Here is a 23,333-nt window from a genome sequence, read left to right as displayed (position 1 = left end):
TCCAGCTCATTTTATATTATGAATCTGTTCTGGTCCAGTAACAGCTGATCAATCACCAGGTCTGAACTGATCAGCTGCTTATTCCTCTGATTCTGTTAAAATGGAGAAAGACTGAGAAACTGGCTGAACGTTCACGTGTCAGTAAAATCCATCTGCCACTGTCTCTCACACACACACACACACACACACACACACACACACACACACACACACACACACACACACACACACACACACACACACACCTATCGAAGTGTTCGCTGTCTTTTCTCAAACATGAAGATTCTCTGGTTTTTAGGCCAAAAGCAACAAGATGAGAAAACAACCACATGTTCAGTGTCATCACTTTGACACACACACACACACACACACACACACATACACACACACATAGACAGACAGACAGACAGACAGACAGACACACACACGGACAGAGCATGCTCAGTTTAGTGCATCAGGTCCACGAGCTGCAAACACACAACTGAGTGTGAACGGGCAGCTCATCAGAACCATCAACACACAGACACACACACACACACACACACAGAGAGTGTGGAGCCGGTGTGTTTGTGAGGTTCGAGGTTCGCTCCTCATTCAGCATGCGAGTCGTTCACTGCCTCCAGGTGGCGTTAGAGAGTAAAGCTGAGGATGGCAGGAAGCAGGGTGACGTGGAGAGGAAGAGGAGGAGAGAGAGAGCGACAGACAGAGAGGAGGAAGAGGAGAGAGAGCGAGAGAGAGCGACACAGAGAGGAGGAGGAGGAGAGAGAGAGAGAGCGACAGACAGAGAAGTAGAGGAGGAGAGAGAGAGAGAGAGAGAGAGCGACAGACAGAGAGGTAGAGGAGGAGAGGGAGACAGAGCGACAGACAGAGAAGTAGAGGAGGAGAGAGAGAGAGAGAGAGAGAGCGACAGACAGAGAGGAAGAGGAGGAGAGAGAGAGACAGAGCGACAGACAGAGAGGAGGAGGAGAGAGAGAGACAGAGCGACAGACAGAGAGGTAGAGGAGGAGAGAGAGAGACAGAGCGACAGACAGAGAGAAGGAGGAGAGAGAGAGACAGAGGAGAAGACAGAGAGGAGGAGGAGAGAGAGAGACAGAGCGACAGACAGAGAGGAGGAGGAGAGGGAGACAGAGAGGAGGAAGAGAGACAGACAGAGAGGAGGAAGAGAGGGAGACAGAGCGACAGACAGAGCGACAGACAGAGAGGAGGAGGAGAGGGAGACAGAGCGACATGTGGTGGTGGATCCTGACAACAGATCCCGTCTGAGGCGATGACTCGTATTTAATATTTTCTAAAAATCTCTCCCCATTAAAAAGTTTTTTAAATAACTCGGTGGTGAGAAGTTGAGGCATCGTCAGTGTTTCCTGTTGTGACGTGTTCATATCGACTGAAACATGAATCAATGAATGAAGCAGAAAACTGCTGACGTGTGATAAATTAAACAATCGTCACCATTTGTCTGAATATTAATATATATTTACATTATTTATTAACAAGCTATCAACTATAAATGTGGTTAAAACTGTTTCTATGATGACTGACGGCTGCTGAAGGTTCAATTTAAATCTGTTGTTTCAACTCAAATTCACATTAAAATATAAATTTAGTTAAATAATCAAAAGTCATAAATGTATTAAACAGTAACTAATAAAATCAACTTTATATTGAAACTTTCTAATGAGCTGTTTATACAATTTATTTTCACATTTACACCCTGGAAATTTATGTATTTTTCTTAAAAATATTTATGTATATGTATGTTTATGAACCTAAAAGGGATGAACACAGATTCATATACACTCCTTGCATCAGTTTAATATTTTATTAATCATCTTATTTTTAAATATTTTTGATATAATTTAATTTACACGTTTGAGTCTCTGTAAACATGTGTTTCTTTAAAAACATTTCGAATCATCTCATTTTTATTTATACATTAAAAGTTATATCTCAGATTTTTATTTTCGGTGTATTTGTTGATGTGAAATAAAATCCAAACTGTGTCCAGGTGTGTGTGTAGTTACTGTGCCTCACCACCAGGGGGAAGCATTATCAAGTAAATAACCACACAGCAACAGACACTGAAGATCACTCGTTCTTTTCTTACATGTTTTAAAGCTGCAGCGTCTCAGAATCATCAGAATCTGTGATTGTTTCGGACTCGCTGAGTCCGACAGGATGTGACGTTTCAACGCTAACGCACACAAACGCACTAATGTAACAGCTCCTCCACACACAGCTGTTGTGTACAGTTGTGTAAACATCCCTCAGCACTGTCGGCCTGTGTGTTTTCTGCTGAATCAGCGCCGGGCGTTCTGCCCACGATAAACCACAATCTGATTTGCAGTAGTGATCATCCCTACAGCTGAGTGTGTGTCTGTGTGTGTGTGTGTGTGTGTGTGTGTGTGTGTGTGTGTGTGTGTGTGTGTGCACGCCATGGTATGTGGCAGGGTCATGCACGTGGAGATGCCGTGGCTAAAAGCAGAGCCGAGCGTAGCTGAGCAGGTCCGAGCCGTGGGCGTGGCCGTGAGGCAGTGCAGGGATGCCGGGGAGGAGGAGGCTGTGAGGGCGTGGAGGGTCGGGGGGTGTAGGCGTGGCTGAGGGAGGGGGCTTCACCTACCGGATATTTGCGGCTGGACGCCCGGCTGGTCGTTAGAGCTGAGCAGCTGAGCCTGGATGGTCTCAACCACACGTTTAAAACGTCGACTGGGACCTGGACAGGAAACAACACAGCTTCAATATAAAACACAGTAACAAGTAAAAGTACTGCTCTTAAAAGAATACTCGAAACACAGTAACAATACTCTGTCAGAAGTAAAAGTACTGCTCATAAAAGAATACTCGAGTAACTAACATCAGCAAAATGTAGATCAGCTGAGAAAGAAGAATTTCCTGTGAGAATCAATTTGAATATAATGATAAACTGTTTTTAAATCAACTCTCGAAACACTTTAATCAACTGACTTGATTCTTCTTCTTTGTTTGGTTTATTGGCGAGTTGCATACAATCAATCAATCAATCAATCAATCAACCAATCAATCAATCAATCAATCAATCAACCAAACTGAAAATCAATCTGTCGTCTCTGTGCTCTCTTCTACTTGATTGTATTATTTTGTTTCCTTTGACTCTAAAATGATGAATTATTGGATCTGTTGTCTTTAGAGTTTGAATTCGTTGTTTTTCTGGTTTATTTGGTGAATAGCAGCGTCGAGGTGCATGACTGCCATCGACCGTGTTGGTGCACCAGAGGTACTGCAACACCAGGTCAGATTGTGTATTTGATCCTATTGTATTGTATTATATTGTGTTTGTTGTCTCTGATGTTTTACATTATTATTTGTGATGCCTGATCGTTTCTTTTTATTTGTCCTGATTGTGAAACACATTGAAATGTCTGTAAATCTTTTAATTTTATTATATTTTATTTACAACAATGTGAAAGAGGAGATAGAGGAAGATAGATTTAGTAAATTAAAAAAAACAGAAAGACTAACTGACAACACGCCCACGTCAGACGCCGTCTACAAACCAATCAGAGTCAAGTATCGGTTGACTCCGCCCACGTAGGTGATGACGACAGGACGTACGTACGTCAGACTAAATTCTTTAGTCCCTAAATTACAACGTGGAACCAGAACTAACAGATCAGATGAAACATGGAACCAGAAGCTGGGTTCAGACGTGAGCAGGTCGGAGGGAAGGTTCGAACCTGAGAGCAGAGTGAAGGTGACGGAGTAGATTCCGATCTCCTTGGTGGCGCCGGAGTTCTCGGTGTAGGTGATGTCCACCTGGAACTTCACAGGCTTCTGGAAAACCGTGGGCCCGGCGCTGGACTTGTACTCCGCCCGAAAACTAGTCTGAGAGATGACGCTGTGGCTGAGACTCGGGATCTGAGGGAGACAAACAGATCCTGAATCAGTGAAGAGACGAGAACACGCGAAGTCACCACAGAGGGAAACACGGGGGAGGAGCTCACGGAGAGGAAGGCGTGGACGATGTCGGCCTTTATGGAGCTGAGAGGTTTGTCTCTGATGACGATGAAGATCTGCTCCTCTTTCTCCAGGTTGATGAAGTTACCGAACCAGGACTTCTTCGCCAGTCTGCGAGGATGAAGAGGAGAGACGATGAAGCACGAGTCACAACGAGCTGGTTCAGGTGTCCAGCAGCAGAACAGAGTGTGACGTGTTCTAATATTACAATTTTACTTTTTCAGAAAAAGTTTGAATATTAAAAACACACATAAACAAATAAAATATAAAAATACTACATGTAGCTACAGTCATTCATACTGTCAGTGCCAAACGTTATACATGTGATTGTTATTATTGTGTGGCAACATCAAGAATGGAAATCATAAAATCCATGTTTCTCTAAACAGACTCACTCTGGAGAGGAGTCGGGGGTCAGACTGGACATGTCCTCCTGGGTGGGAACTGAGCAGAGGTCAAAGGTCACAGAGTTACACACTCTGAAGAAAGTGGTCGTCAACAGTTTGTTACAGATTCAAAAAAACTTCATCCGTCGGCTCGTCCACTTCCTGCGATGTCACAGGAAGTGATGTCACAGGAAGTGGACCTGAGGATGATTCTCAGGCGAAGCCGAGACGACAACAGAGATGATTTGTATTTATGTGTTAGTGTGTGTTTTACAGTGTGTGTCACTGTATGTGATACTGTGTGTGTGTGTTTTACAGTGTGTGTCACTGTATGTGTTACTGTGTGTGTCAACTTACTGTGTTACTGTGTGTGTATACTGTGTGTGTCACTGTGTGTGTCACTGTGTGTGTTACTGTGTGTGTGTCACTGTGTGGGTTACTGTGTGTGTTACTGTGTTACCCCCCCCCACTACCTTGCATTTTCCTGCGGTGGAAGCGCGGCGAGCCCAGGAAACTGTTCTTAATGGAGTTGAGGCGCGTCCTCCACGGCATGCCGCCGATGGAGGGGCTGGGCGGCGGCGTGGGGCTGGGCGTGCCGGCCGGGCTGTCCTTGGGCGTGTGCACCGGGGTGCCTTTGGGGGTGGGGAGAGGGCTCCCTCTTGGGGAGGGGTGAGGGGTCACCTGCGTGATGGGGACAGATTTGCCGTTGTGGTCAGGGTGGAGGTGGTGGCGGCGGAGGGGCGACATAGGAGGAACGGGGGAGAGGGAGAGGGGGATGGAGAGTTTTGGGGGCACGGTCAGGGGGGGGTGGCGTCTCACCCGGGGGCTGTTGGGGATGCAGAGCGCCAGAGACTGGCAGGGAGTGGAGGGCTCAGATTTGGGGGTGGGGGGGGTCTGGACTGAGTTGGGGAGCGGGTTGGACCTGGTGGTCTGCAGGGGCTTCTCAGACACTTTGGGTTTGGCCGGGAGAGTCTGGGTGCGTGGGTGCATGAGGGGGGAGCCCATCTTTGGATGGTAGGAGTTGGGCGTGCGAGGCCCCACCCCGTTGAGGCGGACCTCAAGGGAGTGGGTGGGGCTGCAGTTGGGGGACTGACACAGGTCCGGGGACTGGGGCGGGATGAAAAACCGACGATTGGGCTGCGATTGGTCATGCACCCGTTTGACATGACAGCAGCGTCAGCCAATGAGAAAGCCAGAGGAACAGCACAGCCCAATAAAGAGTCATTCCCATAAAAAAAAACACAGCAGGAAAAACAAAGGAGGAGCGATTGGATGGGTTGAGAGGTGGAGCAGGCAGGAAGTGGTGAGAGTGCAAGAAAGAAAGAAAAACAGAACATGCCATTAGCACAGTGACCAGCCAATCAGGAGGCAGCAGTGGAACAGCAGGGATGCACCGCGTCTGAAACCGACGGAGACGCTCGACTTTCATTATGAAACTGATTCAACAGGTTTTAATCTGGAGGAACAGTTTGTGAAACTTTGACGAAAGAGCCAGAAAACAAGAAGTTGAATTATTTACACTTTAACTCAGTTTGTTCATGAAGATATAAAACTAATAGGAATAACTAATAAATGTACAATTTTCTGTGTTGACTTAAAATCAAATTGGAAATATAAATAAAATATGTTTTCTATTGTTAACAATCCAGATACCGATACGAAATCTCTCTCTCTCTCTCTCTGTCTCTGTCTCTCTCTGTCTCTCTCTCTCTCTGTCTCTCTCTCTCTCTCTCTCTCTCTCTCTCTCTCTCTCTCTGTCTCTCTCTCTCTCTCTCTCTCTCTCTCTCTCTGTCTCTCTCTCTCTCTCCTCTCTCTCTGTCTCTCTCTCTCTCTGTCTCTCTCTCTCTGTCTCTCTCTCTCTCTCTCTGTCTCTCTGTCTCTCTCTCCCTCTCTCTCTGTCTCTCTCTCTGTCTCTCTCTCTCTCTGTCTCTCTCTCTCTCTCTCTGTCTCTCTCTCTGTCTCTCTCTCTCTCTGTCTCTCTCTGTCTCTCTCTCTCTCTCTCTCTCTGTCTCTCTCTCTCTCTCTCTCTCTGTCTCTCTCTCTGTCTCTCTCTCTCTCTCTGTCTCTCTCTCTCTCTCTGTCTCTCTCTCTCTCTCTCTCTCTCTCTCTCTCTCTCTCTCTATTCTTTTTTATAAAGAACTATAAATAAAACAAAAACGCAAAGATATAAAACTTTAAATAGTAAAAATATCTTTCTTCATATTTTTATCATCCAATCGATAAATTGATCAGATTCTGACTATTAATAATTTAAATAAGATATATACAATAAATTATTAATTATGTCTGAGTTTAATCTAGTTTACTTTGTAACGATCAGGACACACACACACACACACACACACACACACACACACACACACACACACACACTGCGACACGTCGGTGCATCCCTTATTCACCAGCGAGTGAACCAGCTACAAAGCTAACAATATTAGCTTCACCTCCACCTGGGAAAGCGGCCAGAGAGCATGCACGATGCTGGTGCACGGTGCTGGTGCACGATGCTGGTGCACGATGCTGTGGAATGAATGAGCAGTGAAGCAGCGACCTCTTTCATGACGAGAGGCGACGCCGTCATGTGACGTCAGTGATCAGGAAAAGTTTGAGTTTCACAAACTTATCGAACACATTCTTGTTTTCTGTGAGATCACGATACGAGATTCAGCCAAGAACAACTCAGACAAAGATTCGTCTTTAACAACACGTCTAAACTATTTATGGAAACAATATTGTTTCGTGTTTTTTTTGTATAAAAACACAGTTACACCTCTACACTGTGTTTTCATGTTGTAAATATCGTTGTGTTGTTGATGTGTTGTTCTTCCTCTCATGTGGAGCTCGCTGAGGTTTCTACCTTTTCTCCTGTAAAACGTTTCTTTAAACTTTGTTTTGTGAACGTAGTTTGACTTGATCTCTTTGACCCATTTGGTGCAGAGGAACTGCCTCGGCAGGTTTATCGTTCGAGTTTGTGCGACACAAAACTTCACAAACACAAACCTCACGAGCATGAAAGAAGATTTACAGTTTGTGTAGTTTGATGAATCTGATTTTTGAAAATGTTCTTGCATGAGGCCTGAAGACTTTTCATCAACAGTTCATCATGAAACAGGATTTAAAATCAGACAGGCAGAGATTCACTGAGAACAAAACCAGGAAAAGAAACTTTGTGTGTAAACGGAGGAGCTCAGCGTTCGCGCTGCAGCGGCTGCAGCTTGATTTGCACCATCGACCTTTCTGCTTCGTCGCTGCAGCAGCGGTGATGGATCACTTCCTCCTCTAACCTGCCGCTGCACAGGAACCTGTTCTGTGTGGACATTAAATCACCGGATCTCATCTCCGGTTCGGAGTTTGGCCTCCGACGGATCCGGTCTCACTTCATCTGAAAGTCGTGTGACGTACGGCGCCGCCCGACGGAACGGCCGTGACCTTGAGGCTGACGGTTCCTGATTCTCTCCGTGAACATTCATATTGTCATGAAGTAAGTAATGACGCTTTACTTCATTATACAGGCATTAGTTTAAGCTGAGTGTTCCTAATAAACTGGTAACTGGGTGTATAGTGTATAAATAGTGTTTTACTGTGAAAACGTCTGTAAACTCCGGTGCTATTTCATTTCTTTCTTTCTTACCTAATTCTTGAAATCCCAGTTTTTTCTTCCCTTTCACTTTCCCTAATACTCGATTGTTATTTCAGTCCTGTTTGTTTTATAAAACCTACAGCGATGAAATACAGAACGAGACTTATGTAATAAATCTATATGTGGGAGAAGTTTTTAATTTAAAGTCCTGAGAGACGGACAAACTCACGGTTTTGTCCTTTAATGAGATTCGTTGACAGTAAATGTAAAACAACCTTTTCATGACGTGACGTGTAACTCTCTCTCTGACTGTCCGTCACACGGCTGCTGATGAAGAGTGTGTATGAGCTGCTGATGAGGCTGAGGTGACGGATTCTGATGTGAGCGTGGAAACATACCAGCCAGTGAGGTGCATTGTGGGAAACCCATCAGTGCATGGGCGGGACGGACACTTACCCGGGGACTGCTGAGAGGACTGGTGGACAGGCCGGAGGACGCTCCGCTGATCGACCGCGATCTACACACACACAAACACACACAGATCAATATCCACGGGCTGACCAGCGGTTTATAAACACACACACTCTGCTCTGCACGACAACACGCGGACACACAACATGTACACACACATAAAAACCTGGTTGATCTGAACTGAAAAGTGAGAACACTCTTGTGTGTGTGTGTCAGATTTCACACTTTTCACTCCATCATCATCCTGCTGCTTTTACAAAACTTCTGTTTGTCACTCGACGGCTGAAACATCCTCATGTGAAAAACACACTTCTATGAAAAGATTGTGTTAAATTGTGTTAAATTGTGTTAAATTCATCAGCACAGTTTCTCTTTTCTTCTCCTCGTGAGCTTTTTCATTTTTCATTTACGTGTCATTAACTTTCATATCTCGCTCCTCTTTGTCTGTTTCGAAATGTCGCCTCTTTCTGCATCAATCCACACACACACACACACACACACACACACACACACACACACACACACACACACACACACACACACACACACACACACACACACACACACACACACACACAAAATACAGGCCTGCCGACGTCTTTGTAGACTTTAGGATTTAATTGCCCATAGACAATTTGGTTTTGTTGTAAGTGAAAAATGAAAACAGTAAATCATACTTAAACATGCTTGGCACACACACACGCACACACACACACACACACACACACACACACACACACACACACACACACCGTTATTGTCATGAGACCCTTCTCTTCTTTTCCATCTGTTCTCCTCCCAAATAAGATAAAATAAAATAAACTTTACTGATCAATAAACTTTTTACAGCATCAGATATTATGTAAATATTCTCAGTATTTTTATTTTATTAATTTATTCATTTGTATTTTTATTCTTTCACATAAAGTCTTGTCGACCTCCTTCTGACGATCTGCTGCTGTAACAAGGACCAATGAGGTGTCTCTTCTCTTATTGTGGTGATGATGTCATACGGCTGTACTGTATCCACGGTTGAACCGATAACGAGGAAGTGGATTAATGACGGCGTCGCACACTTCAGAGACGACGCTCCAATTAACACACAACTCGTTAGCTGTGACACGTCCTGTCCACGATCAGGAAGCTGCTGCCGGCTCGTCTTTGAAATCCCCAAATGAATTCTGGGCTTATCAGTGTAAATGTGTGTTGAGGAGGGAGAACGCCACACTTCACTTTACCCCCGAGGGAGATAAAAGGCCGTTCAGTGGCAGTGGAAGGGTTTTTATTTTACATCTCGTCTTTGTCCTGCATCAGCAATTCATTTATGTTAATCAGCGTCCAGGACGAAGATCCAGACCGAGAAAGGTCGGTCGAAAAACAAGTCTAAGTACACACACACACACACACACACACACACACACACACACACACACACACACACACACACACACACACACACACACACACACACACACACGTGTCCTTCGTTTCTCTGAAGGACACATCCTGGTGTTTTATGTCCAGACGACATTTTGTCTCAACTATTAACAAATATCTGCATATGAACGCAGATCGATTAAAGAACAGAGTCATGTGTTCCGCCTCTTTCTCTCTCCACACAGACCGAAGCTGCTCAAACGTGATTGGTCAAACTAGAGACGAACCAGAAGCTTCCTCGTCTACAGATTCAGTTTCTTCACATGAAGAAGAATCTGTTTGTAGAGTTTTACTGACGGTCGTTTTGTTTAAACCAGAAGGGACCATATTTGGAGGAGCGAGGGGTGGAGCCTGACTGAGAGCTAGAGGACACGCCCACCTACACCTGCCACCTGCTCCCGTTGGACGGTACTAGCTGTCAATCACACTGCGGTATCCCCCCCAATGCTTTATGGTCTGTTTGACTCTAAATGATCATAATTCACTAAATGAACATCAGCTGTTTGAAGAAGACTTGAAACTAGAGACTGAGACAGAAACTCCTGAATGTTTACTGACGTTATAAAGTGAGAAGTCACTTTCTATAGACTTCTATAGAAACTACCAGAGGAGTCGCCCCCTGCTGGTCACTACACAGAAGACGGGTTTCAAACTTCAGTTTTTATCGACAGTCAAACTGTTGATCCAGTTCCTCTCACAGTGGACACACAGATCCAGTCACTGGGTCTGAATGAAGCTGAACATCTGATTCTGATGACTCTTCAGCCGTGACACAGGTCAGACTCTGATCGGGTCAGAATCAGATTCTTCTGGATCTGATCAGGTGACAGGAATCAGACGCCTGCATCTTCACAGTTTGGTCACGGATTCATCCTGAATCTGAGACGGCTCTTCCCTCTCTGAAGACAAGTCAGTTGTCCCCGTAGATCAGCTGTTTGCAGCCTGGACGTCACATTTCTGCCTCATGAGTCACGTTCATCTGACACTAAGAATCTAAACCATAGACGTTAAGAAACGTGCAGCGTCAAAGTTCAACACTAAAGATGCTAACATTACACCTAAGATCGGAAAGGACTCACACCTCCATCTCATTTCTACATGACAACATTAGCAGGGAGATCGGCTGCATCAAACCAAGCGCTCCTTTACGCCACACGATGACGGTGAAGACGGAACACGATCTGCCGCTGACACGTGCAGCTTCTAAACAGTTCGTGTTTCTAGTGTCACTGGTTTGTTGCTGTTACATTTTGTGTCGTCTGAGGAAATAAATACATTTAAAAATGTCTCTCGAGTTTAATTATTAGACAGGACATGGTCACAATGACTGTAAATAACGACGGGCAACGTTAGAGTAAAAACCGAAACCTATGGATCGCCCCCTGGCTGCAGTATAGGTCATAAACCTCCTCCATGTTAGCAGATGGGACATGGACCAAACACAAAATCAAAGTAGACGTTCAGTGAATGTTTGTTAGTTCATGTTTCTGATCAGTTTGGTTTTAATTAGTTATTTGATGATATAAAAATGGAAATGGAGACGTGTCGTCCATCTTTATTTAGAGTCTATACCTCAGAAAAATGTTTGTGCTTTCCTGGTGCATGCTGGGAGTTTTTAAGATGAAACTTAGAGTCTTCCTCCTTTTGTTCTTATACTTGTTTCATTTTTGTTAGAAGAGATGAAAATGTAAAGGACAGATTTCTGTTCGTTAAGAGTTAAATTCCAATAGAAAGAAGAAAGAAAACATGCTACATTGAAAAGTGAAAGACGAATGAAGAGTCAGAGTTGGTGCAGAAAACCAAAGTAAAGGATGGAAAGAAAGAGAGGGAGGAGATGGACGTGACTGGAAACAAAGTGAGGGATGAAGACGGAGGGAGCAGACCAATACCTTTCCTCCTTGCTGCAGTTAGCGTTTGTGATATCCAAGCTTTTACTGAAAACAGATTTGCTAAAAAGGGGCAGACAGAAAATGAGGAGACAGACAGAGAGGCAGTCACGTCAGGGGAATCCTCATACCCAGCATGCAACAGTCAAAACAAAAACAAACCTTAGCTTGTAACAAATTCACCACGAAACAAAAAAAATCAATCACCACGAAACAAAGAGCCACAAAGAAACCTGAAACATGCACAGGAACACGAAGCAGGAGGGGAGTGCGTTCATGGGTCATGCTCCAGTCAGTGGGACGTTGGACACGCTCGCTCGCTCGCTGCAGAGAGAAACGTGTTCACGCGTCTCATGTTCAGTTTAATCAGCGAAGAGAAAAACCCTCGGAGACGAGACAACAGCAGCTGAACTGTGACAAACACAAAACCAGGTCCCGTCTGCCGGAGCAGAAACAGGTCGAGGTGGAGAGAAGGTTTGATCCTCAGAGGTTTTACAATCTAGAGACTGAAGATAGAAGATGTGCAGGAAGTTGGCGTGAAACATGTTTTCTCTTTTTTTTTACCATAACGTCACAATTTCTAAATGATAAAGAGTAAAACTGATCCAAGGAAACAGGAAAAAGATCCGTCACTCCTTCACAAAGCCGAGCAGTCGAGTGGCATCAGAGACGTCCTTCACACGTGGCCCCGGACACTTCTGTGTGGCCCCGTGCGTCCACCGCCCAACGTATCCCAGGATGCATTCTGCTGCAACAACGATTCACTCCCCTCAAAAAGGATTTTCTGCTGTTCAGTCAATGTGCAGCGAAGCTCTCGACACATTTCAGTCTCCAGAAGCAGCTGCAGAGTGAGCGCTCTTCACCTTCGTTTAATGTCAGATACGACGTGTTTGATTGGCTGAGCTTCTCTAAACTCACGGTTTACGCAACACAAGCAAAACAACACAACAGAACCACAACATCAGCCCATTGAAAGTGAATGAGCAGCTTTTCTGTCGAAGCCTCTGACGCATAAACTGTGAGTAAAGATGGACGACGTGACAGCTCCCAAAACTGAAGCCAAATCGCCTGGATCGCCCCCTGGCTGCAGCAGAGGTCATACATACTCACCTCCTCCATGTTAGCAGATGGGACATGAACCAAACTAGACGTTAAATAAATGTTTGTCACAGATGGTTTGATGATGTTCATGTTTCTGATCAGTTTGGTTTTAATTCGTTATCAGAGGATATGAAAAGGGGCTGAGACGTCCTGATTGACAGCTGACACTCACTCCAGGATCACTGCTGCTTCGAGGACGAGGAGACGAGTCGTCCATCTTTACATACAGTGTATGAGATACATTCAAAAGTTGATTTTATGTATAAATTTCGAACTCAGACAGAAGAAACAATAAGAAAATGATCTTCTGTCATGATTCTTTATTATTTGACAGCAGCTCATGTTCTGTGTTTTCTTTATAATTAACTGAGACGTTAATGTCGTCCAAACGATCGGATTCAGGCCAAAGGCCCGACACAGTTTCTCCCTTTGTATCGACTCATTTAAAGTGACGTCACCTTTTATCTCACGACTTAAACCTTTGTTCTTTTATTCATTTGAACGCTGACTTTTCATGATGAAATCCTCACATCATAATGTTGAGCTGCTCTACTTTAACCCCAGTCCTAAATACTTATCTTTAGAAGTTTATATTCTGTAAATACACTTTATAAATGATCTTTTAAAAGGGACTGAAAAAAACTTTCATGATTCATACAAACATCTTTTCCCATGAAATTCAGTGAAAATGGCCAAAAGAGAAGAATCATTATTTGTGGTTCGGTGTCACAAAGGAACAGATGATATTCAGACTTCCTGTCTGACCATCTCTCTGCCTGTCTCTGTACAAACCTCTGCTGTTACTGCACCAAACACATGTGAGGTTTCCAGCCTTTCACCCCGGGATGCTTTGTGTCCTGACCGCATGCTGCATGCACACGTTACACACACAACGCACAAAGCTCAAAGTCCCGTGCATGCATTGCAACAGCTGATTTTCCACCAGAGCAAAGAATGTGTGGAGAGTCTGAAGTTTACGTTACTGGTCTCATATGATGTTTACACTGAACATCCTGAGCCAACAGGCGAGAATGATGCGTCAGGTATTTAACTGCAGCTCCGTGAGGGGGTTACGATAAGTGAGCGAAGGTGGTGTTGAGGGCAAACAGACCGAGCTGTTCCTCCTCCCTCACTGAGCTGAGGTTAAATACATCACAACTCACGACAATAATCATCAAATACACTTTGAACAACGCACACAAGCTGTGTCTCAGTTCAGCGGCTGCATCCTGCGCAGAACCCGACTTCCTGTTGCTTCACCAGCTTGTCCCGCCGCTGCAGGCGTCGCCTAGCAACAAAGCTACAGACGAAAACGATCTTCGGTTGACGCGTGTCCCGTTAACTGCTCGGTTGAGTATTTACATTTAAAAATAGATTCTCCCGACGTCGACGTCACTTTTTTCCGCCATTACCTCTTTGAAAAACAGTTTGTAACTGAAGCGCAATGAATCATGGGATACGCTGGGAAGGATCCGCCCGGCGTCCCCCACACATTTGTCAGAGCCTTTGAATCGGGACAGTGACGTCGCAGTGACGTCATCGTTCTACGAATGCAGCCGGCGAAGGATGCGGCCCCTGAATCAGGACACAGCGACTCTCCGACTGAGCCGTGTGTGTGTCAGGCATGTTTCGTCCATGCTCGTGAACAGACGTGCAGATTTCCATCTCTTACCTCTGCCCGTGCGTTGCCATGTCGAGGGCTCGTCGTACCGGTACAGGAGACCCCCCCTCCGTGACGCTCAGCACCTCCATGGACTTCCTCTCCGGTCTCCGTTTGCCGTGACGGCTCAGCATCGGTGAGTCCACGCGCTTCCTGGGTGGGTCAGCTGAGCGAGGTGTCGGGGTGAGGCCAGGGGTCAAAGGTCACACGAGGGGTCGGCGGGGAAACCGGTCAGGAAAGAAAAATCCCCAAAGTTAGTGATTTAAGAAAATGAATCTTGTTTTTTTACTGAACAAACTTGAGTTGAAGTCAAACACTCTGAGCTCGTTGGCTTTAAACAGATCGGCTCAGTCTGAACGTTTGATAAGTGAAAGGAAAGAATAATGTGGACAATGCTGAGGTGATTCTAACTGAACACCTGGAAATGTACATTTAAAATTCATTTTGACGAAACTCCACCAAATATTTGTTACCTTATTTTCCTTTTGTCTTAAAATGCAAGTGAAGTTTGGATTTGTGTAAAATGCAGAACCAGAACAGCAGAGTGTGTTTCCCTGAGTTCAGCTGGACTCGACCTACCGATCTCGCTCCTCGGAGGCAGGTTCTGGTCCTCCTGGCTGGGGTACCGCTCCTTACGGTCCAGGAGCAGGAAGTAGATCATCTTTTCCTGGTTGTCCCTGAGGAGAGAGGACAGACGTTGGTTGAGAGCGGGACGATGCTCCATCATCACCCGACGTTTTAAATGAAAGAATTCATCAAAGTGACAATCTCTGAGCCGACTCATAGATTTCTCAGCCCCCCTCATCAGCTCCTCCCTTCTCCATCCCTCTCGCTTTAATCTGCTTCCTCTGCTGGTTTTATCACCTCTCTACCCTCCACCCTTCCTCCCTCTGCTCCTCCTCCTCACTCACTCCTCAGACAGCAGGTCTTTGGCCAGTTTGTCCTTGTCCCTGAAGCAGCCCAGCGAGTGCATGCTCTCCAGGACGTCAGGGTCGATCTCCTCGGCCGCAGCCAGCGTCCTGATGGCCACCTTCCTGGGGACGGGCTGCTCGGGCTCCGGCTCATTCTTTCCAGCTCTGCAACACAACACATGCAACTATGACGCGCGTGCAGAGAGTTTGAGACTGTCAGCTCAACATGTTAATAACATGTTAATAACGTGTTAATAACATGTTAATAACACGTTAATAACATGTTAATAACTCAGGTCCGACAGGTCAAGAAGAACCAATATTTGGACCAATCGGACAAAAACCTTTCTGGACTGTTGAATAATTCTAAAACACGTGGTTCAAAGCTGCTTTTAATTTATAATTAATGATTTCATATTTCTGAATATTTACTTTCTCTGTCTTTTAATGATGATGATTGTCTTTGAGCATTTTTTAAAACAGAATATAAATAAATGTATTAATAGATAAACCGGTTTCGGACCCGTCTGATCGTGTTTCTCAGCGTCCGGATCTCAGTTTTTACTTTGGTGAGTAAAATGATATCATCACTGACAGAAATGATGGAAATCCACAAAAATAAGACATGAAGTGTAATAAACCAGATTGAATGAAAAGGACAAAAATCAATTTTGGTTGAATTTTAAAGTCACTAACAGATTTCTGCTCTTAACCCAGAAACAGTAAATGTATCAGAAATCTGTGTCCATTAGGAGCATCTGTCCTGATGTTTGATGTTCGCTCTCAGATTTGTGACAGAGCTCTCACTCTGACGACTAACGGACACATATATATATATATATATATATATAAACTTATATACTCACAGGTACCACGTGTGCTTCTGGATCTGATCCAACTGTAAAGAAATCAGAGGAAATGAACATTAATGACTCCAAACGTTAAACAAGTTAAACAAGATGGTTTCTATTCGTTTTCTGCATGAAACAGGATGTAGTGGTGTTTATCACGTCCACTGTCCTCAGCTTCACCGGAGTTCGTTTTCAGACATGAATAATGAATCAGTCCAGTTTCACGTCTGATCTGCAGCAGGATGTTTCTAAAAATAACTTCAAGTTCAAATAGCTGCAGACACAACATCAGTGAAATCACATTATTATTTTTGTAATGTTTCTATTCCGAGACCAAAACAAATCCCAGGCCTGAGATGAAACGGTTTTATTTCGGGCGCAGTGACTTCAGGAAGCGTCACGGAGTAACTCGGCTAAATTTATCCTCAGCCCCTGAAGCAACAGCAGCAGACTGTGAAAATGCAAAGCGAGTCGGGGTCTCCTGAGGGAAGACCTCGACCCTCGCCTGCTCCGCAGCCAGACCTGGCGGCGGAGACCTTTGGGTGTGAACTTACCGTGAGCCTCTTGCCGGCGTCCACTTCAATCATGCCGCGCAGAAGGTTCTGACAGTCTGGAGGGATGAAGTGAGGCATGTGGAAAACTCCCAGCTTCACCTTCTCCAAAAGATTCCTCAGGTTGTCGTCATCAAACGGGAGAGCGCCCTGGACGGCCGGCGGGGAAGAGGACATGTCAACCAAACCCTTTTCTATTGGTTCAATGGTTTCACAAGTTTCACCGGTGAACTCTGTCATGATGAAATGTTTTCTGCTGCATTTCCAACATCATCCACCAGAAATAAACACATGGTTTCATTAAGAACTCTTTGATTCTCAATGCACTGACTTGGTTGTTCTAAAAAACTGGTGAATATGTGGATAAAAGCATGAAGCCAGAACACGAAGGTGATAATTAGAGACGTTGACAGTGTGGGCATGGGAGGGTCGGAGGTTTGACAGGATCAGGATGATCAGACATTTTAAACAGCACATTTCTGAACATGTGGCCAACGACCTTCAAATGGAGCCGAATGTTTAAAAGAAGGAAATTCTCGCCTGACGGAGGAATGAGAGAGAAGGTCGGGGGGGGGGGCTCGGAGTGTATCTGTACTAAAATCTATGGCAGTTGAGGAGAGATGTGAAACCGCCGCGCTCACAGGGCAAAAATCAAACCTGTGACATTTGAAAACATGACACAGGCTTCAAGCTGCCCCTTCAGCGGCTCGTACAAGCCACTGACGTTGTCATGTAGACGACCTGTCAGGTGTCAGCGGATGGAGGCGTGTGAGACACAGTTCCAGTCATCGAGCCGGAGATGATGGACCCGTCTGCTCCTGCGCTCGGTGACGTGATGACAGAGACGTGCGGACGACCGCCGGCACCACGGCCGGGATCACAATGACACGAGTGGCGAGATTTGTCTTCACAGGATGTCCGTGTCACACGCTCCGTCACATGAGCACAAACACGTCTACATGTCACCGCGGCTTCATAGAGCTGCTGCCAGACAGGTCAGATCCACACAGTACGTAAAACTGTCATTAGAATATCATCATGAATAATATTTATATATATATATAATAAAGGGTGAATGTTTGTTTCTTCAGGTGAGAGGAGGAATGACCCAGAGCCACAGGTCTTCACAACCTTTTTCCAAACTCAATATGTTTCTTATCTTTAACACTAATTTAGCTTGTTGAGCAAATAATATGTTTCCAATTTGAGATGATTTATTTTTTCATTTGGCAAATTACAAGAATTATAAAATTCGTTTTGATTGGGTGCTGACCTTGACATGATGCTGTCTGGTGGTTAAACATTTCACCGAACTTTCTCTGCAGTGCTTCACACGAAGAGAGTTCATTCATCGGCCACAGGGAGAGTCTAAACGTCTGAAACACTAAGTTCTGTCCAAACAGAAAGTTTGTGATTCGATCCCGAGCTTCCTGAGCAGGAATCACAATGTTACGTCTGTTTCCTCCACTTTAAGGAACAAGGTCACTTGATGTTCACTCACCACTAGAAGAGCAAACAGGATGACTCCGCAGCTCCAGGCGTCTGCTTTCCTCCCGTCGTACTTCTCCCCCTGGTGGACACACATGAGACTTTAGAAAGTAGAAAAGCTAAACTCTAACTCTTAATGGAAAAATCCTACACGATGACATCAGCCATTTCTGACGCTGTCTGCACGGTGCGAATTATTTTGGCAGGAAGTGTTTGACGTTTCTTTTTCTGGTGTCTCCGACCTGCCTCGTCTGGAGGTGTGGATCTGTGAGCGGACCACAGGGACTTCCTGTCAGCAGGATTACGCACAAACTACGGGATGAAATACCTCGAACCTCGGAGGAAGGATGTGGGATGGGTCAGGGGACAAGCCAATGACGTTTGGTGAGGATCTGGACAAAGGGACGGATCCAGGATCTCTGTCTTTTACTGTAAATGGTTTTGTATTTGTATTTGTGAGATAAGACGTGTTCTAAATATTGGTATTAATTTCACAAAGAACAATTCACAGATCTTGATGATATAAATATATAAATAATATTTAGAGGACTGATATTGGTGTGTGATTTGGTGCAGCTTCATTGAATTTAACTGAGCTGGACTGAGGGACGTTCTAGTTGGTTCTATATCCTGAGAACATCTGACTGAAGCTGTACATCAGTAAAGGTGATGGATGAAAAGCATCATTATTTAGTTTGGACTAAAGACGTCCACAAGGATAAAAAGAGACACGAGGAAAATACACGTGAATGTATTTTAACCCAGGGCAGGAGGAGCAGGAGGAGGAGGAGGAGGAGGAGGAGCACGATGAAAGAAGTGATGTAAGAGATTCTGATCAGAGCTGCTGTTACTGTATGAAAGAGAGAGAGAGAGAGAGAGAGAGAGAGAGAGAGAGAGAGAGAGAGAGAGAGAGAGAGAGAGAGAGCACTTACCCTGATCACCTCTGGGCAGGCGTAGTGTGGAGATCTGTAAAAGAGGCAAACAGGCCGTTATGATGCTGGAAAGACTCACAACACTACACACACACACACACACACACACACAAAATGAGGAGAAAAGAAAAGCCACAGGAACAAAGATGAGGATGAAAACACAGAGATTGAATCCAGAAGCTTCCGTCTCACATGAACCTTTAGTTTTCAGCCATGAAAAGTGAAAACGTCCACAGAAGTGAAAAGAGGCTAAAGCTAAAGGAGCGTGGTGATCGACGACAACAAGCCGCCGACGTGCTCCTTGAGAAGAAGAAGAGCAGAGAAACACTCAAGCTGAAGCTCGGTCACCGACGAGGAGCAAATCATTTGTTCTGTTGGAGTCAAATAAACTAGAGAAGGAGCAAAAGAGGACGAATGTCAAAGTGGAATCAGTGACATGTCACGACTGGAGCCACAAAGTTAACAAACTTAGTAGATCCATAATGAGATAATCACACGCACACACACACACACACACACACACACACACACACACACACACACACACACACACACACACGGTGATAACACTGGAGTGAACACACACTCCATCACTGACACCATCACACTTAATTATGTTAATGTTTGTGAGACCAGTCGATTGGAACCGTTCACACACTCTCGTGTCAAAACACATTAACAACAAACTCATTACACGTCTTCGTCTTTAATAAATTCCATTAACGTCACAGGAAGTGCAGCGGCCATGTGACTGGTTAGTCATGCGAGACATTTACAGTTCTTCATAAAAAGTGTCTCTGACGTGTGGAAGACAAACGGTCGGGGAAGCAAGACCTGGAAGGACAGAGGAGTGGCCAAAATGTCTCACTGTGTCTCACTGTGTCTCTCTGTGTTTATCTGTGTCTCACTGTGTCTCACTGTGTCTCTCTGTGTCTCACTGTGTCTCTCTGTGTCTCACTGTGTCTCTCTGTGTCTCACTGTGTCTCTCTGTGTCTCACTGTGTTTATCTGTGTCTCTCTGTGTCTCACTGTGTCTCACTGTGTCTCTCTGTGTCTCACTGTGTCTCACTGTGTCTCTCTGTGTCTCACTGTGTCTCTCTGTGTCTCACTGTCTCTCACTGTCTCTCTCTGTGTCTCTGTGTCTCTGTCTCTCTCTGTCTCTCTGTCTCTCTCTGTGTCTCTCTGTGTCTCACTGTGTCTCTCTGTGTCTCACTGTGTCTCACTGTCTCTCTCTGTGTCTCTCTGTGTCTCTGTGTCTCACTGTCTCTCTCTGTGTCTCTGTGTCTCACTGTGTCTCACTGTGTCTCTCTGTGTCTCACTGTGTCTCACTGTCTCTCTCTGTGTCTCTCTGTGTCTCACTGTGTCTCACTGTGTCTCACTGTGTCTCACTGTCTCTGTGTCTCACTGTGTCTCTCTGTGTCTCTCTGTCTCTCACTGTCTCTCTCTGTGTCTCTCTGTGTCTCTCTGTGTCTCACTGTGTCTCACTGTCTCTCTCTGTGTCTCACTGTGTCTCACTGTCTCTGTGTCTCACTGTGTCTCTCTGTGTCTCTCTGTGTCTCACTGTCTCTCTCTGTGTCTCACTGTGTCTCACTGTCTCTCACTGTCTCTCACTGTGTCTCTCTGTGTCTCTCTGTGTCTCACTGTCTCTGTGTCTCTCTGTGTCTCACTGTGTCTCTCTGTGTCTCTCTGTGTCTCACTGTGTCTCACTGTCTCTGTGTCTCTCTGTGTCTCTCTGTGTCTCACTGTGTCTCACTGTGTCTCTCTGTGTCTCTGTGTCTCTCTGTGTCTCTCTGTCTCTGTGTCTCTCTGTGTCTCTCTGTGTCTCACTGTCTCTGTGTCTCTCTGTGTCTCTCTGTGTCTCTCTCACACAGAGCGTTTCTCTGACACGTGACTTTGAGTGTTAGCGGAGTCTGGATTGTTTTAATGAGTAACTGCCGTCACAGCATTTTGTCCAGAACCTCCACTTTCTCTCTCTGTTTGTGTGAAGCCTCTCTGAGCCGGAGGAATCGGGCTTTACTCGTTCCACATGACCGAGTCCGTGAAACGCCGGTTGGCCTGCGGTGCGGTTGCAGTGAGCGGACGCACTCTGGACCAGCCTGTGTTTTCTAAAGCTGCAGAAAAAAAGGAAACAACTGGGAACTTTTAAAAGTGCAAGATTTGCCCCGTTTCCAGAGACGCAGCATCTTTACACAACCGCCTCAATCAAAGACGCTCACAGCTCAGTACAGCTGCGCTCGGGTGTGTCGGTTCAAAGCTGCACTCAGCAATATTCTGATATATTTATATTTTTCAAATGAACAATAACTCAGATAACTGCAGGTTCTGTGAAAAGGGAGGAAGAGAATTATCGTCATCTCTGCAGCTTTTAACCTTTTTCTGCTCCTTGTCGTGCACTGGGGAAAAGTACGATTTCTTTTCTTATGAGTTAGTTACTGACAGGAAGAGTTAGCAAAACTTTGCATTCATCGCTGGTAGTTAAGTCATGTGACTGATGAGAACCAATCAGGAAGAGAACGTGGGCGTCTGCGTCCTCGTTTACAAAAGTCTCAGTTTCGTTCGTTCAGACTAAAACACAACCCCGGACTTTTCAAACTAAAAGGAGACCAACAGTGGAGGCTCGGTGTGAATGAAGCAGAAATGATGCAAATAAACAAAATAAAATCTTTGTGGACGTAAAACACGGACATAACTTTCAGTTCATGTTAATGTGGCTCTATATCTCAACATCCAATTTTCTCTTACAGGTACTTTTACTTTATTAGTTGTTGTCATTCAATATTTGCTCCTTGACTCAGTAACTTCTCTCTAACCATCAAGATAAAGAAAATCAAATCCCAGTAACAAGTAGAATTACTGGGATTTGAACCAGTTGAACATCATCAGAGCAGGGTTCCATCTGACGTGAAGCTTCAACTAAAGAAACCATTCAATCGAAGGTAAAGGACCCAGGATGGGCTCAAGCATCATGACTCACTGTTGGTCTCTAAGACTGAACTCACCCACAGCTGGTCTCCAGCAGACTGTCCCCGACCTGCAGAGACGCCATGCCGAAGTCCGCTATCCTGATGTTGTTCTTCTCGTCTAACAACAAGTTCTCGGGCTTCAAATCTCTGTGGCTGCAAACAGAAGAAGAAGAGAGATGAAGAAACTTCTTTCTTAACCTGTCATCTGCTTGTTCTTCACATCTCGACAACGTCTCTCGTCGCAGGTTCACTCGATTAACGTCTTGCTTCAAATCCACGGGCATCCTGCCGGTCTGTTTTCACCTCCGTCAATGAGGAGGTCATGTTTTCATCTTGTCTGTTAGTGAGCAGGATCACACAAAAGCTACTGGACCGATTTCCATGAACCTTCCATGAAGGTCGTGATGTAAATCAGGAGAGAAACCATTTACTCTGTTGGTTCAGTCAATCTGAGACGGCATCTGAAGGTCGTTCTCACGTGCAACAGGGAGACAGGTTCACAGAGTAAAGAGTGAAAGAGAAGTGAGAACGATGTGGGTACGTGCACGACTCTTAATGAGAGAAGTGTCAAAATGTTTTAGGCTCATCATGAAACTGTGGCAGCACAAATCACCGTCTAGATAAATAAAGGAAATCAGTGGTTTGACATAGAGAGATAAGACCTTGGTGCAGGTGTGAGCTCGTGTTTGTTTGTCTTTGGTTGTAGATTTGGTGAAACTGTGAAACTCCTGAAGACATGAAAACCTACGTTTGGTTTCATTCCAGACTCTGACCCACTCCAGGTCAGTATCAGAGTGAGAGAGAGGAACGACTGTGTGCATCTCTCCGACTCCTCCAGAGGGAAACATCACACAGCAGAGAATAAATCTCGTCCTTCAAGGCCAAACACTCTCGGCAGACTTTGTTGTGATGTGCGGTTGCTCTTAGATACACGGTGGAGCGGCCGTAGATCGAGAGAGTGAAGGTGAAAACAGAGATGAAGAGGAGCCGGAGCTGCAGCTGATGAAGGACGAGGCTGAAAACTGAAACCTGATCATCAGCACGGAGCAAACACACAGAAAACTCTCTCTTGAGATCAGGTCTGTTTGGTCTCTGGAGGATTGTTACTGAGCTTCATGGTGAAACGA

The 23,333-nt window shown here is 45.1% G+C and overlaps 1 protein-coding gene across 9 annotated transcripts in view; it reads right to left on the bottom strand.

Moving 5' to 3' along the window:
• LOC118098764 (serine/threonine-protein kinase BRSK2) overlaps nucleotides 1-23,333 on the bottom strand; it is a 78,495-nt gene that overhangs the window by 5,058 nt on the left and 50,104 nt on the right. For 3 of the 9 annotated variants that reach the window (XM_035142916.2, XM_035143165.2, XM_047343529.1), the window contains exons 5-19: nucleotides 22,243-22,359; nucleotides 19,245-19,278; nucleotides 18,326-18,394; nucleotides 16,828-16,974; nucleotides 16,289-16,320; nucleotides 15,423-15,587; nucleotides 15,091-15,188; nucleotides 14,524-14,677; nucleotides 11,754-11,813; nucleotides 8,413-8,473; nucleotides 4,850-5,513; nucleotides 4,386-4,434; nucleotides 3,978-4,101; nucleotides 3,711-3,891; nucleotides 2,618-2,710 (exon numbers count right to left, since the gene is read on the bottom strand). In XM_035142916.2, coding sequence (XP_034998807.2) covers nucleotides 2,618-2,710; nucleotides 3,711-3,891; nucleotides 3,978-4,101; nucleotides 4,386-4,434; nucleotides 4,850-5,513; nucleotides 8,413-8,473; nucleotides 11,754-11,813; nucleotides 14,524-14,677; nucleotides 15,091-15,188; nucleotides 15,423-15,587; nucleotides 16,289-16,320; nucleotides 16,828-16,974; nucleotides 18,326-18,394; nucleotides 19,245-19,278; nucleotides 22,243-22,359 — 2,048 coding nt within the window. The remainder of the gene's footprint in view (nucleotides 1-2,617; nucleotides 2,711-3,710; nucleotides 3,892-3,977; nucleotides 4,102-4,385; nucleotides 4,435-4,849; nucleotides 5,514-8,412; nucleotides 8,474-11,753; nucleotides 11,814-14,523; nucleotides 14,678-15,090; nucleotides 15,189-15,422; nucleotides 15,588-16,288; nucleotides 16,321-16,827; nucleotides 16,975-18,325; nucleotides 18,395-19,244; nucleotides 19,279-22,242; nucleotides 22,360-23,333) is intronic. The other 6 variants (XM_047343575.1, XM_047343595.1, XM_035143085.2 and 3 more) reach the window with 3 other exon arrangements.

Source organism: Hippoglossus stenolepis, chromosome 1, assembly GCF_022539355.2.
Source record: "Hippoglossus stenolepis isolate QCI-W04-F060 chromosome 1, HSTE1.2, whole genome shotgun sequence".
Taxonomy (NCBI): Eukaryota; Metazoa; Chordata; class Actinopteri; order Pleuronectiformes; family Pleuronectidae; genus Hippoglossus; species Hippoglossus stenolepis.
Note: the sequence above shows the minus strand (reverse complement) of the source record. Positions and strands in the feature narration are given on the sequence as shown.